A 16,541-nucleotide genomic window follows, 5' to 3' on the forward strand; every position below is an offset into this window, starting at 1 on the left:
TTGTCACTGTGTGGATTTGTGGTAGTCGGCTAAAGCGGTACGTGGGAGGGAGAGAGAGAGCGCCACTACCGCTGCCAGAATAGCTCCTGGTTTATTTTATGATTCTCTCTCTCTCTCTCTCCCTCTCTCTCTCTCTCTCTCTCTCTCTCTCTCTCTGAGAGGGAGAGTTGATCTGTAGTTATAGATCAACTATTCGAGATCAACCTGTTCATCCATTAATTGATTGATTAATTATAATTCATTGTCAAAATCCGCAAAATCACCCCTGATTTTAATTGAGCCTTTCTGAAAATGTAGCTGTTAGATTTGGGAGATAATGAAATGAAAATGTCATGACATTATGACATTCAAAAGGTGAAATTATATCTGCTGTTATATTGGTTTCGAAGTTACATCGATGAAAACTATAGACTAACCCTACTTGATATTTCCTTATTGCTTCTAGTATTGGTGTCATTAGGTACCTGTGTGTAAACTCTTGAGTGTTAAACCCATAGACGTAGAATCCCTCATTCTAGTTCTGTGGTTATAAGAATTCAGTTTACGTGTGAAATCAGTGTTAATTGACTGTTGATAAATGACAAGATGATTATATGAATCTCAACAGTCAGATAAAAGACATTGAACTGTTCAGTGGTGGTGGTAGCAAACATAAATTAGTAGCTAAATCTTAATTTGACCCTGCTTCTCACAGCAGGAAACAGTAAATGTGAATTATTATGTGGATTATAATTAATGAACATTTTTGTAGTAGTTAATACGTTTTTAGTTAGGGCAAGTCAAGTCTGACATTTAGAAGCTGTTTTGAATAAACTACAATTTGCATTTCTCTACAAATTCTCTGTGACAACAGATCAAATTAAGATAAAACTAATTTACTGACTGATTATAAGGCAACAGTGACATCTACTGAGCACTGCTAATCCTGCAGCGTTGTACATGAATCAGGACATTGATGGGTGTTTGACTCATGTTTTTTGGTCAGAAGAAGTCATTATTTTTGAAAATCTCAAATACATAATGAATAGGTTACAAAACTTGCTATACTTTTTGATCACGTTGGCTCTAAAAGTTTTGGGAGTTTGGAGTTTGTAGCCTATATAGGAAGGACGTGGCAACAGGCAGGTCTCACCACTGGGTGTCAGTGTGCACATTGTTAATCTGCATTGTAAACACAGTAGATCTTCAATATAATGCCTCATCCCCAATTGCCTTTTTGGATCTTACTTATGCCACTGGGGAGAAACTAAGGGGACTTTTCTTACCAGCATCCCGTTGACAGGTTAACCCTAACCCTTACATTTAATATCGCTTTGCATGTCAACCATGTCCCATTTATTTCCCATGCCACTGTCTACAATAAATGTGACCAAGCTTTATCTATACAATCAGTGTGGCTCAGTTGGAATAGCATTGTGCTTGCAATGCCAGAGTTGTGGGTTTGATTCCCACAGGGGACAAGTATGAAAAATGTATGCACTCACTACTGTAAGTCACTCTGGATAAGAGCATCTGCTAAATGACTAAAGTGTAAAAAAAAAAATGTTTGTACATGTTACAACAATAGTATGTTGATCGAATATTAATCTGTGGAAGAAATCACGAAGTAGACTCTTTGGCATGATGTACAGTACCATGTCAAATAATATACATACAAATGTATTTCATTATCAAAGCATTTACTGTGGTGTCCATTTTGGCAAAACAGTCCCTCTTCACCTTTTTCAGTGAAGGTTTTGGCTTTAGTTACATCACTAGAACTGAATCCATGCTTCTTTGTAGGGTCTACAGAGCCCTACATACTGTAATACTACAGAGTACAGCTCTCTACATCAGGAGGTGAAGACATGCTGGCCAACAATAACACCAGCTAAGCAATTATGAGAAAATGACAAACTAAGTGTAACTGATATGAGCTTGGCAAGCAATTAGTTTCAGAACCATGTTATTATTATTACCTCTATCATGGTTGGATTAATGGTCAGAGAAACTATACAAATGAACTCCTTATATCCGCATAAAGTGTGACCTATACAATATGTTATCTGACACTCATCATATAGATTAGTTTCTGCTGATAGCAGGTCAACATTTCACACTGTTATTATTACCATAAATTATATATGTTTGTATGTGGTTTGAATGTAAAGACAGACTGAGCAGGTAATCTGTCTCACTCTGTTTCTCTTTGGTGATTCATTGTTATTACATATAACCCCTCCTATAAAAGTCTGCCACTGACTTTATAGCCCTATATTGCATGAGTTACCTAACAGTCCACAACAGGAGCCTGAATTCCCACCAGCAACAGGACTTGGTTTCTAGACAACAGGCAAAACATGGTGCGAAGGAACACATCATATCCTTACAGGGAAAATTGGTTTATTATTCTTTGCAATTTATATGTACTGTGTGTGTAGTAGCTTATGTGATAATAGCTTGTATATAGGGCAATATATGGCAGCTTTAATGTTGTGAGGAAACTAATACCATTTGCAGTCACTCTGTGGTCTTTTATGGACCTGTACTGAATCTGATAGGAAAATACTATATAATAATAAGTTAACATGGCAAAGAAGTCAATAATAATTAGTCACTGTATTCATATTTATGTACAGTCGAGAGTTGCAGGGGTAACTCTGACATTTATGTTTCTTATCGCCCCTGGTGTATCAGCTTGTGTAAACATGGGTGAATTACATCATTAACATTTATAGAAACAATGATTTCAGCAGGGGGAACGTAAGTTCTTGCTATTATGTCAGATGTTATTGTTCAGGCTGTTATTGTTAAAGCTGAACTCAGTGTACTTCTTCTAATCTCATGCCTTTTTCAGCATACAGTACAACAGCAATCGCCTATTAGTTGCTTTAACTTACAGTAGGCTAAGTATATTTGGATTGTATTCAGAAGTAAGACTTTGGTAACTCATTTAACTGTTGTTATTAACCCTTGTCAGCTGAAGCAATGGCATAAGTACTATTTCTATAAAGATGTATTGGCCTAACAAGATAGCATACTACATTTTTGCCCAATGCAGGCCTTACATCAGTATCCACAGGGCACAGACGTCAATTCAACATTTATTCCACATTGGTTCAACATAATTTAATTGAAATGACGTGGAAACAACATTGAGTCAACCAGTGTGTGCCCAATGGGTAAGAACTACTGAAGTTACTTTTACTAACAAAACACAACTGAACAAATATACTGTATAACTATGTGAAACACCTGCAGTGCAGAGGACTACTATTTTTACATATCTCTATATATGGTGATAAAATTATTTCTCTCCTCTGAGACACAGTACTACTCATGTTCTTCCAAGATCTTGAGCAATGATATATGGCATGAGATTTAAACATTTGAGCACATTGACAGCTTTATAGTCTCAACTCCCTGGTGAATGTTATGAACATATTTATAAACACTACGATTTAAAGGTTTTAAACAACTGATTTTGTTAGATTTTTCAATGGTTCGGTTACAAAAAGTCTGAAGATACTACTTCCTGGAGAATGCTAATGGATATTATTCAATCCATGATGTCATTCACCAAATGCAAAATGCCCTGTATGAACATGACTCAAAGTTACATGGATGGATACAGCTAGGCAGGGTTGGGGAGTACATGTAAGGGATTACAAAAACAGTAACTGTAATCTGTTATGTTACCAGCAAAAATATTGAAATCAGATTACAGATACTTTTTGTCATGGATACTCCCTCTCTGGCCTCTAGGTCATCAGGCTGCTGATTATCCCGCACACCTGTCACCATCGTCTCGCGCACCTGTGCCTCATGACACTCACCTGGACTCCATCACCTCCTTGATTATCTTCCCTATATCTGTCACTCCCCTTGGTTCTTTCCTCAGGTGTTATTGACTCTGTTTTCATGTCGGTGCGTTGTTTGTGTTCATTGTTTCTTATATTTATTAAAACACTCACTCCCTGAACTTGCTTCCCAACTCTCAGCGCACTCGTTACACTTTTGAAAAACTAGATGATTACTTCGAGGATTACTTTGAAATTCAGAAAGGATGTTTGCGAAAAATCTTTGACACTCCTGTTTTCTCAATGACATTCAAATCAGTATTGAAAAAAGCCGCAACTTTTAAATGTGTTCCACCTGAGCGAGTCTGACCACAAGTCAGAGACCACTATGATAACACACCAAATGGGTTTTGATGGATTGCAGGAAAAGAGCAGGAATAGGCTTTTGTAGTCTACAGTCCAAGCTATGTCTTCCAATGATGCAACTGCTGTCGGCATCCATATATTATCCAATTTGTATAAACACTTGGAGGTAAGGATTACAGAAGTGGTGTAGTCTATAACGATACGAATACCACTTATTATTGATATCTACATAACGCATTGATGTGAATCAAACTGCTGCTCTCTCATTTAGCTATTTGAGTCTTACAGATTGTGGTTGTTGTGGATGGATGTTCACAAATCTAAATGTGTGTTTGAACCAAATAATGGTTGAATTCAAGAAGTTTAAGCTGCCTATCAATCAGTTTTTGAAACCAATGGACAGCCTGTGAAAAATGCAATCTTGCAGCATCTGCATAGTGCGGATCCCAGCCTATGGAATAAAAGTGGGGATTTTATTGCTCAATCTAATTCATGCAGATTTTTTTTTAAATCCATAGGCCTAATGGACACATGCTCAAACTTGTACACTTTTGATAGACTTAAAGGGGCAACCAGTAGTTGCTACATTCATTTTTGGAATTATAAATTCTATATATACAGTACCGGTCAAAAGTTAGGACACACCTACTCATTCAAGGGTTTTTATTTATTTGTACTATTTTCAACATTGTAGAATAATAGTGAAGACATCAAAACTATGAAATAACACATATGGAATCATGTAGTAACCAAAAAAAGTGTTAAACAAATCAAAATATATTTTATATTTTAGTTTCTTCAAAGTAACCACCCTTTGCCTTGATAACAGCTTTGCACACTTTTGGTATTCTCTCAATCAGCTTCACCTGGAATGCTTTTCCAACAGTTCCTTCATATGCTGAGCACTTGTTGACTGCTTTTCCTTCACTCTGTGGTCCAACTGATCCCAAACCATCTCAATTATGTTGAGGTCAGGTGATTGTGGAGGTCAGGTCATCTGATGCATCACTCCTTGGTCAAATAGCCCTTACACAGCCTGGATGTGTGTTGGGTCATTGTCCTGTTGAAAAATAAATGATAGTCCCACTAAGCGCAAACCAGATGGGATGGCGTATTGTTGCAGAATGCTGTGGTAGCCATGCTGGTTAAGTGTGCCTTGAATTCTAAATAAATAACCAACAGTGTCACCAGCAAAGCACCCCCACACCATCACACCTCCTCCATGCTTCACGGTGGGAACCACACAGGCGGAGATCATCCATTCACCTACTCTGCATCTCACAAAGACACGGCGGTTGGAACCAAACATCTCAAATTTGGACTCTACAGACCAAAGAACAGATTTCCACTGGTCTAATGTCGATTGCTTGTGTTTCTTGGCCCAAGCAAGTCTCTTCCTATTATTGGTGTTCTTTAGTAGTGGTTTATTTGCAGCAATTCGACCACGAAGGCCTGATTCACACAGTCTCCTATGAACAGTTGATGTTGAGATGTGTCTTTTACTTGAACTCTGTGAAGCATTTATTTGGGCTGCAATTTCTGAGGCTGGTAACTCTAATGAAATGATCCTCTACAGGTAACTCTGGGTCTTCCTTTCCTGTGGCGGTCCTCATGAGAGCCACTTTCATCATAGCGCTTGATGGTTTTTGCGACTGCACTTGAAGAAACTTTAAAAGTTCTTGAAATGTTCCGAATTGACTGACCTTCGTGTCTTAAGGTAATGATGGACTGTTGTTTCTCTTTGCTTCTTTGAGCTGTTCTTGCCATAATATGGACTTGGTCTTTTACCAAATAGGGCTATCGTCTGTATACCAACCCTACCTTGTCACAACACAACTGATTGTCTCAAACACATTAAGGAGTAAAGAAATTCCACAAATTAACTTTTAACAAGGCACACCTGTTAATTGAAATGTGTTCCAGGTGACTACCTCATGAAGCTGGTTGAGAGAATGCCAAGAGTGTGCAAAGCTGTCATCAAGGCAAAAAGGGTGGCGACTTTGAAGAATCTCAAATATAAAATATATTGTGATTTGTTCAACACTTTTTTGGTTACTACATGATTCCATATGTGTTATATCATAGTTCTGATGTCTTCGCTATTATTCTACAATGTAGAAAATACTAAAAATTCAATAAAACCCTGGAATGAGTAGGTGTCAACTTTTGACTGGTACTGTGTGTGTGTGTGTGTGTGTGTGTGTGTGTGTGTGTGTGTGTGTGTGTGTGTGTGTGTGTGTGTGTGTGTGTGTGTGTGTGTGTGTGTGTGTGTGTGTGTGTGTATATACAGTATATATATATTATCAATTGATTCTTGAATAATTAAACTTAGAAATGCCTCATGAGCTTAGTTCAACTGTCACACTCCATGAGAACCCAAAATATAGTTATCGTTCAATGAGTTGTATAGGGCCATAAGCAAATGCTCATCCAGAGGCGGCGCTCCTAGTGGCCAGGGACTTTAATACAAGGAAACTTAAATCTGCTTTACCTACTTTCTACCAGCACGTTAAATATGTAACCAGAGGGGGAAAAAACTCTAGACCACCTTTACGCCACACAGACACGCTTACAAGCAAAAACTAAAGCAGGAAGTACCAGTGACTCGCTCAATAAGGAAGTGGTCAGAGGGCGCAGATGCTAAGCTACAGGCCTGTTTTGCTAACACAGACTGGAATGGATTTTTCCGATGGCATTGAGGAGTACACCACATCAGTCACTGGCTTCATCAATAAGTACATTGATGACGTCATCCCAACAGTGACCACACGTACATACCCCAACCAGAAGCCATGGATTACAGACAGCACTGAGCTAAAGGGTAGAGCTGCCGCTTTCCAGGAGTGGGACTCTAATCTGGACACTTATAAGACATCCCACTATGCTCTCCGACGAACCATCAAACAGCCAAAGCATCAATACAGGACTAAGATTGAACCGTACTACACCGGCTCCGACGCTTGTCGGATGTGGCAGGGCTTGCAAACTATTACGGACTACAAAGGGAAGCACAGCTACGAGCTGCCCAGTGACACAAGCCTAACAGACGAGCTAAATAACTTTTATGCTCTCTTTGAGACCTCTGTAACTCTGTAACTAGATCCTGGACTTCCTGACGGGCCGCCCTCAGGTGGTAAGGGTAGGTAACAACACATCTGCCATGCTGATCCTTAGTACAGGGGCCCCTCAGGGGTGCATGCTCAGTCGCCTCCTGTACTCCCTGTTCACCCATGACTGCATGGCCAAGTACGACTCCAACACCATCATTAAGTTTGCAGACGACACAACAGTGGTAGGCCTGATCACTGACAACAATGAGACAGCCTATAGGGAGGAGATCAGAGACATGGCCCTGTGGTGCCAGGATAACAACCTCTCCCTCAATGTGATCAAGACAAAGGAGATGATTGTGGACTACAGAAAAAGGAGGACCGAGGACGCCCCCATTCTCATCGACAGGGTTGTAGTGGAGCAGGTTGAGAGCTTCAAGTTCCTTGGTGTCCACATCACCAACAAACTAACATGGTCCAAGCACACCAAGACAGTCGTGAAGAGGGCACGACAACGCCTATTCCCCCTCAGGAGACTGAAAAGATTTGACATGGTCCTCGGATCCTGAAAAAGTTCTACAACTGCACCATCGAGAGCATCCTGACTGGTTGCATCACCGCCTGGTATGGCAACTGCTCTGCCTCGGACCGCAAGGCACTACAGTGGGTAGTGTGAATGGTCCATTACATCACTGGGGCCAAGCTTCCTGCCATCCAGGACCTCTATACCAGGCGGTGTCAGAGGAAGGCCCAAAAAATTGCCAAGGACTCCAGCCACCGTAGTCATAGACTGTTCTCTCTGCTACCGCATGGCAAGCGGTACCGGAGCGCCAAGTCTAGGTCAAAAAGGCTTAACAGCTTCTACCCCCAAGCCATAAGACTCTTGAACAGTTAATGAAATGGCTACCCGGACTATTTGCATTAGTTTTGGGGTTATACTCACTTAAAACAATTTGGCTAATCTATACTTCCATATTTCCATATCCTATTCTTGAAGATCAAGGGGTATGCATTGGAATGATTGGAATTCTGATTTTTAATAGATTTAAAAAAAATTGAACCTTTATTTAACTTTGGGTAATCTAAAAGTTATATTAGTGATTACAAATTTGGACAGGTAACTAGTAACTGTAACGGATTACATTTAGAAAGTAACCTACCCAACCCTTCAGCTAGAATAGGTGATTTGGTATTACTGATTCATTTACACAACTCACCTTTCTCCTATTATATCCGCTAAAAGAGCAAAGGCTAAGCTACTTCTAGCTCTCTGTGAGGCACATGGAGTTGTTGTACCTGTAAGTGTTGGGATTGTTTTTATGCCAACTCCTACCAAAGACCTATAGACTTTTTAGGCTGGTTTGGAAAGCGAAAGGATGCCAGATTCTCATGCCTCTGAATGATGCTTTATAGCCACCGAAACAGTGATAGCTCTTGTTAAACAGTAGTATGTCATCGAAGGAAAGAAGTTGTACAATTCTCACACATAGTTTTCTGTGTGTTAAGGAGTTGATGGGATCTTCATGCAACTATTTGGTAAACCAAATGGAAAAGAGAGTATTTATCCATAATTAGATCAAATCAACCATGTTTGACAAATTATCCAAAAAAGTCTAAAGACTCAGTAAAACTTCAGGAATTATATGCGTGAAATCATAATGTTAGTGTAAAGTTTCTAACCCCCATATTGCAATGCAATTCATACAGTAGGTGTATGGCCTTCAAACTGCCCACTTGATAGAAGGTGTAGAGGTACCTCCTCAGGCAGCAACCCTTACTGACAAAGCAATGCAGAGGTTATGCTGGGACAGCACTGCATTCCCAGTCCAGCTTCAGGCCAAACCAAAGTAACTACTGTGCTATAAAACAAGCAATAAATCTATTCTTATGTGTGCAGAGGATGTAGTGCTTAAACTTTCACTATTCTGACTTGTTACTGTATAACAAAACCATGAGAACTAGAGCGAAACATTTGTCAAACTCTCCAACACTCCCAAGATTACAATATAGAGAGAAAAACTATCTTTCCAATATCACCTACTGTACTGTATTTCAAAACAAAAAAAAGAACAAGATATATAAAATCTTTGCTAATTGTTCTGTTGATCCGAAAGGTTTTTATTAGGAGCAATTGGTTGATAAACAACCAGCATTCACAGCTGATTCCCATTATAGAAGTTGAGAGGCTCTGGGACAAAATGTGACAATGGTGTGTATGTCATTCTCATAGAAGTGATTTCAAAACCACTACAGAAGTTTAGACTTACAGTACTTTCATGTACTGTAACTGTAACAGATTTTGGAGAAAGGCTTTGGAACTGTACTTGAGGGAGGGGGCTGTGGGTATCGGGTGTTTTTCCAGTTGTCAGCTAGCTTACAATCAATGCGAATGAGATTCATTATTTCTTTCTCTTCTTGGTTCTTCCATCATATAATCATTGTTGCATCCCTGTGCTTGAAGTGAATGAAAACAGAAAATTACAGAAAAGGTTGTCAGTCAGTAAATGCAAACATCTGCTCTTCTACGAAACAGCCAGGGCCACTATGATGTCAGGGGCATTTTGATATTCTACAGCAACACAGCAAAAGTGGACCCTGTTTGTACTGCTCGCTTCAACACAGTCGAGATATATGCGACCCAGCAGATGTGTTTCACCAGCTGGTCAGATTTGCTTTGGCTGAGAGGTTTGGTTCTGTGTGAGTGGCAGCCAACCATCGATGCTTTCTTTTTAAATATTCTCACAGTCCTCCTCCCACAGCATCCACACCTGTTTACTCACATTATGCAAAGCATGTTAAATCAACCAGAACATTGTCCAGAGATGATAAGACCTTACATTTTTGCTTAGAATAAGTTTAATAAAATTGTATAATAATCCGTTTGTACTGTCTGGCATGCAGCTTATTTCATTGGAATTAACATTTGGGTTGGATCTGCTAATTTGCTGAGCAGGGTGCGTGCCAATAGAGCAGAGCTACCCCGCCCGTCTGAGTAACATACTGGCCACAGCAGTGTGGGGTCTGAGGTAAGACAGGCCTAGGATCTGAAAAAACAATCTCACGGTCATCATCTTTGGTTGATGGCCAGTTTGCTGTCACGGGCCTGCCAAGTCTCGATAATCTGTGAGAAGGCCAAACCTGAATTTAGAATACTAAGCCATAGAAAGCCCATTATCTCAATTTGAGATTAGAACAAGCCAACAAAGGGGAAATATACAGTATGTAAAGGAGTGTGTTGATTGCTTGATTTCACTACAAAATATGACTAATTCTGTATAGAATAATATTGAGAATTTGAACATGTGCAATATACCATTTGAATATCGTGAAAGTCAAGCTATAACATAATGGATATGAGTCATTCAAAAACATTGTTTTTGCTCCGATTGTTTTATTTCAGTATGAAATTGGGATAGTGTCAACACAGAAACTACATTTGTCAGTTCAGTCACAAATTACAGTAAGTCTTGAAACCAGCCTTTTGGGAGAATGCATTTTGCCCATGCTGTCTGGTTCTTCTGAAACAGCTTGAAACCTGTTGCTAATATTTAAAAAATGAATGCTTAAGTCCACAGAGAAATATTGTGGGTTTAACTGGACTGTTTCTGTTGGACAGAAAAGGGGATAAATCAAGCTCGCCTTCACTCGGAGGTGGGAGATGAGCCTATGCCACTGGTTCAGATCTATTGGGACTGCATGGGACTCTGAATGCACTGCAGAAGTAGTCTTAGTTTTTATGTCCCTGGAGGAATCTCATTCTGCCCCAGTTGCTGATCTTTTTTATTTATTATTGTGAAAATAGAACACATGAGAGGTTTGGAATGGAATAGAATATTTGAGAATAGACAATGGAATATTTGAGAATAGGCATTGTATCCCTGAAGAACCCCATTCCTCAATTACATGGTTTACTAAGCTCTATAGGTCACCCTTCAATTCTAACTTTGTAATTTGTTTGGCAGATGGAGATCTCATTTAGGGTTGCTTACAGCCTTATTATGCATCGAGCTTGTATATTTAGACATCTAACTGGACTATATTAATTGTACATTTATATGAATGATTTAAGGGTAATACCAAACCACAAGCCAGATGGGGAAAAAATACCATAACTAGTTTAGTTTTTTATATCATGTAATTGATGTGAATGCAGTTGTGATTTCTACTGAAATAAAGGCCAAAATGGGTCAAAAATACCAAAACTGATGTGAGCTTGTATAGTTTTAACATCTCATTCTTTCAAAATGGTAAAGTCTACGGTTCTAGACTAACCCCTGCCAATGGGTAAGAATATAATTGGGTGGAGTGCACAAGTGGCAAATTGAAGAATATAGTATACTTTTAAACCACCACAGTTTCATGTGTGTCCCCAATTTGGTCAGCTTTACTGGAATATTCTTCACTTCTCCAATACCATGAAATGAAATATAAAATACAAATGGAAAAATATATTTTTGTAATCTTAAATTAAACCATCCAAAATAATATATTTGGTTTGGACAAAACTAAGTCAATGGTCACAGTCAAAATCATGTGTCCCTTGAACAGCTGCAATGGGAGAGAGTCAAAATCTTAACAGGCATGAATAGATTTTTATAATCCATAGTATAACAAACATTAAACCAGTCCAGGAAGTTATTCCAAGCGGCTAATTACACTCTTCTTGTGTAAAGAGTGATGATGTCACACCAAAAGCTACTGCCTAGTGATCTAGCTCCACTGTACAATCAATCACACAGGGAACTAAGTCCTTGTGGCTCAGAAGGGAAAACACTGCCTTGAATGGTAGGCTACCATTAAATTACCATGAATGAACATCACTTGAACTGTACTTTTAGTTTCTTCTAAGCTGTAGCCTAACGTATTATTTATGTCATTCTTTGCAGGCAACAAAATAGGACACAACTCCCTTGATGTATATGAATCGTCATTCTTGATGTTGCAATATTAAAACTTGAGTTAACTAATCAATGGAACTCAAAGACGGCTCTGAGTTTACAGCCAAGTTTTTATATCACTGCGCTATTTGGAAGAAAACAAGTATGTCATTCTTCCAATAAAACTTTCAGAAGCGCTAAGCAAAATAAGCAAAATAACAGAAACGATAGGGTAAATCACTGAAGCACTTTGCTTCAGTTCATTTCCAAATGGCAAAGAAAATTATGACCCTCTTGAGTTTTTTTCAACTTGGCACTTATTTTATTCTAGGGGGAGGGGGGAGAGTGCACAGGCAGTAGATTTGGCCACTGAACAAGTGTAATCCTTCCATTACAATGAACATGACAAGAAACACTAGGCACAGGAGACCTCAGACCAGGAAAATGACTTGCGATACTGTAGTTGGAAAACCTGAGACTATCTAAATCAGTGTTTGGTCTCTTCCTGACAAGGTTTTGTTGTTCAAGGGCATGAGCCTGATCCAATTTCAAATAAGAGCAGAAAGTTAACTGCATCATGGACTGATAACTAATACAATATAATCGGGAACAACAAGCATGGCATTGTGATGCTGACAACCAACTGAGTGAAGTCATGAAGAAGACACCTTGCTATTACAGTAATATAAAAGATATAATCCTAACTTGACCTAAATGTAATGCAATTTGATTTCCAATAAATAAACATGCAATAAACAATGTTACAAGTAGCATACAAATGATATAATGTTGACATTAACACCTCAGACACTGTTTACCATATGCTCCTTGAGCAATGACAGATTATAAAAACCGTGGCCAAGGCAGAGGCATGTCGCAGTAGAGTGAGAGAGGGACTGAACAGAGTACGCAGAGAAGGGAATTGTACAACTTTGAACAGGCTCATCTGAGACTTTCTGAATTGCGGGTAAGACATTGGCTATTCAACAATGTATTTTGGATCAAACGTTCATGTAATATTTTGAATCCAATCAAGGAAGTGATAGTTTGAATAGTATAGTTATTTGCCAAAACATTTTTTAAAGAATTGATGTGATCTTTCTACCTTTGCATTTGTATTCAAGAGCATGACATAATTATCCAGAGTAATGTAGGCTACCTGTTTTATTTCAAACGAGACTGTTATTTTCTTTGTTTTTCTTTACAGTACGTGACTAAACTGGAGAAGAATGAAAGGCATGTGCTATTTTACCAATGTGGTCCTGTTCTTCATAGCCAGTGGATCAAGTGGATGGCTCATCCATAACGCGACAGATTCCACTTCATTAGCCAATTTCACCGACATGAACTCAATGTTAAACGCGCAGGTGTCTGCGCTCACCCCCAAGTCTAGACGGAAACGCTGGATTTCACAAAGCGACATGCTTGCCATCCTTGACTATCACAATAAAGTCCGAGCAAACGTCTTTCCACCTGCTGCAAATATGGAGTATATGGTGAGTGCAAGTTTTTAATTGAGATTCAATTGAAAATGTTTTACATGCTAAACTAGTAGGCTACTTTTTATTTGAGATTTGTTGGCGTAATGTTGCCTTTGTAATTTGATCTGATAATTTACTGTATATCTTTTTTTGCCAATTAAAATGTAGGTATGCATCATGAGTCATGTGGCTACTATGGCTTGGTCTATGGCTCACCCTGCTGGAAACATAAGGTTACCACATAAAATCAGTGTGCTCATGGTCACAGAATAATATATTATTTTGTTGTTGGGGGGGGGGGGGGGGGGGGGGTTCTGGCATCTACTCGATATCATTGCAAAAAGCTTTACTGTTTCTATTGGGTATCAACATATAACTGATGAGCAGTTTTGTGCATTTTGTATTCATACAGGGTAATTCAGGTAGATATTTATGAGAGCAGCTCACAATGCATGGCTTTTGTGCACTTTTAGGTTCAATCCCAATGAATGCATTATCATGTCTGCAACACATACAGGTGTGGGATGAAGGCCTTGCCAGATCTGCTGAAGCCTGGGCAGCCACGTGTCTCTGGGAACATGGACCACCATTTCTACTGAGATACCTGGGACAGAACCTGTCGGTCAGAACAGGGGGGTATGTAAAGCCTGGGATGTGTCAATCATATATCAACTGACCACGTGTTGATACAATATTTTATTTGTTTTTATTGATTGAGGGGGATCCGAGCAATGCCATCTTTGAGTCCAACCTCATGCAATGTTGACTATGGCACAAAATGAATGTACTTGATGTGTTTCTTCCAGATATCGCTCCATTCTGCAGCTGGTCAAACCTTGGTATGACGAAGTCAATGATTACATGTTTCCATACCCTCGTGACTGCAACCCCAGGTGTCCTATGAGGTGCTCTGCACCGATGTGTACACATTACACTCAGGTACAGTAGCCATCTAGGCACTTCAGATTTGGGAATCTTTGGGGTAGTCTTCTCCTGACGAAGACCCTGATGAAGGTCTATTGACCTAAACATTGCTTCTACGAAATGAATTCAATCGTTTGTGCAGTATTCAGGATAACCAGGGTGCTGGAGTTTCTTCTTTTTCAGGAAAGTATTTTTATCCTCAAAATACTTCTCTGACTGATATTCAGATGGTGTGGGCTACAACGAACAGAGTTGGGTGTGCAGTTCAAACGTGCTATAACATGGTTGTCTGGGGAGCCATGTGGAGACAAGCAACATACCTGGTCTGTAATTATTCCCCAAAGTGAGTCCTGCTTAATACCTTAACAAGCTACACTTATCACAGCTGAATGATTGATATCCTCTCTCTTACATTTCAGAAACACATTGTCAGACCGAATGAGAACAGATTTATAGGTGTTCACGTAAACTGATGTCATTATGAAAGTATCAAGGCTATTTTATGCAAAATAAAAAGTATAGCTGCTATTATGCTTTAGATTTGTGAAATGGGAAATGACAACTACATTAATTCAAATTGGAAAATGATATGTTTAATGCCCAAGGGAGCATCTTTCAACTACAACAAGAATGACACATTATTACTCTTTCTTTTCCAGGGGGAACTGGGTAGGAGAACCTCCCTACAGAGTTGGCATCCCATGTTCAGCATGCCCACCAAGCTACGGAGGCTCATGTAGTAACAACCTATGTTTCCCTGCAATAACGTCCAACTACATGTACTGGTTCAAGTAAACCATTTAGACATCTGTTTTAATAATGAACTGTCAGATATCATAATTTCACATTGCTTCAAATGTCAGATGTATTTCCCCCAAGTACTTTATATGTACAATGTACCTTTTATACAATTACACATTTTGAATTATAAGCTACATTTGATTTGGTTTGAGATGTAAATTAGTATCATACATTGTTATGTTGTAGCGTACAACTTATTGTTGTCTTACCATCATATTGATGGTATTGTATTGATTTGTTGGTGACTTTTGATTGACTATTTGGTACAGAGGTCAAACCTACAAATACCTCTACTAAAGCAGTGGTTAATAAGCTTCCTCATAACTATAAAGACAAGAGTATATTGGATCGATCGACTCCAGCTCACAGTACCATATGTCAGTAGCATTTTCAACATTGATAAATATCGTTTTATTAAAGATTTACTGTATTTTTGTAAGTACTTCTGAAGTTTTTTCCAGAACATGAATTACATGTTGTTTTTATTTGCATGATGCTTCGTATTTTTACACCAGTGAATGTCACTTATATTTGTGTTCATGTAATTGCTATGGCCTGTTACCATTGTTATAGAATAAAGACTGCTAAACTGTATGTCTTGCTTGAGAACGTGTGTTTGGAATGTCCAACTGCATCAGAAGAGGTTTTAGCAGCTGTAGTGAGGAAAGGAGAACACCAGAGGGCAAGCCTGACAAAGTAAACCTTTTTTTCTCAAATCAAATTGTATTTGTCACATGGGCTACACAGTTTACAGCAGGTATAAAAGGTGCAGCGAAATAAACTCTGCCTGCAGTGGAATATTCCCTTGTGAATATTCAACAATGTCCCTGTGACAGAAGACAGAAGACTGATAATTATGGAAATGTTGCACATAAGTCACACAAAGACAAATAATGAAATGAATAATAGGGAAAACAACACAGGAAAAGGTTATTTAGACACAATGTCAACTATCTGCTGAAACTTTCTGTACACTGCTAAATAAAATCTAAAGAATGTCCCCGGTCAACATCATTACAGAGAATTTGTTTAGGCCCTGCCCATAAGCCAATTATCTCTTGGACCTGTTAGTTCCCCACTGACTTGGAGTCTTGCAGTGCTAGAACCCAATTGACCCCTAGCATGGAGTGTCTGCATCTCTACTGTAAAGCACTGAAGAGGACTATCAATGGGATTAAAATTCCATTAGTAGGCAACTTTGAATTGGCAAGTTACCCCGTCAATGCAGTCACCTGGAAGCAACCATGGCACTGTACAGCAACT

General features: G+C 39.0%; 1 protein-coding gene across 1 annotated transcript; it reads left to right on the forward strand.

Moving 5' to 3' along the window:
• Window positions 1-13,301: 13,301 nt before the first annotated feature.
• pi15b (peptidase inhibitor 15b) lies at window positions 13,302-15,272 on the forward strand. The gene is made up of 5 exons (XM_039003153.1): window positions 13,302-13,568; window positions 14,071-14,189; window positions 14,360-14,492; window positions 14,705-14,820; window positions 15,137-15,272. Exons 1-5 carry the CDS (start codon window positions 13,302-13,304, stop codon window positions 15,270-15,272), a joined length of 771 nt encoding a protein of 256 aa, XP_038859081.1.
• The last annotated feature ends 1,269 nt before the right edge of the window (window positions 15,273-16,541 follow it).

Source organism: Salvelinus namaycush, chromosome 11 (assembly GCF_016432855.1).
Source record: "Salvelinus namaycush isolate Seneca chromosome 11, SaNama_1.0, whole genome shotgun sequence".
Taxonomy (NCBI): Eukaryota; Metazoa; Chordata; class Actinopteri; order Salmoniformes; family Salmonidae; genus Salvelinus; species Salvelinus namaycush.

Bases quoted from the DNA above. Each gene is read 5' to 3' on its own strand.
- pi15b (XM_039003153.1), top strand. From the start codon at position 13,302: ATGAAAGGCATGTGCTATTTTACCAATGTGGTCCTGTTCTTCATAGCC. The intron at 14,190-14,359 runs GTATGTAAAGCC...TGTTTCTTCCAG, and splicing joins CTGTCGGTCAGAACAGGGGG to ATATCGCTCCATTCTGCAGC. The intron at 14,821-15,136 runs GTGAGTCCTGCT...TTTCTTTTCCAG, and splicing joins GTCTGTAATTATTCCCCAAA to GGGGAACTGGGTAGGAGAAC.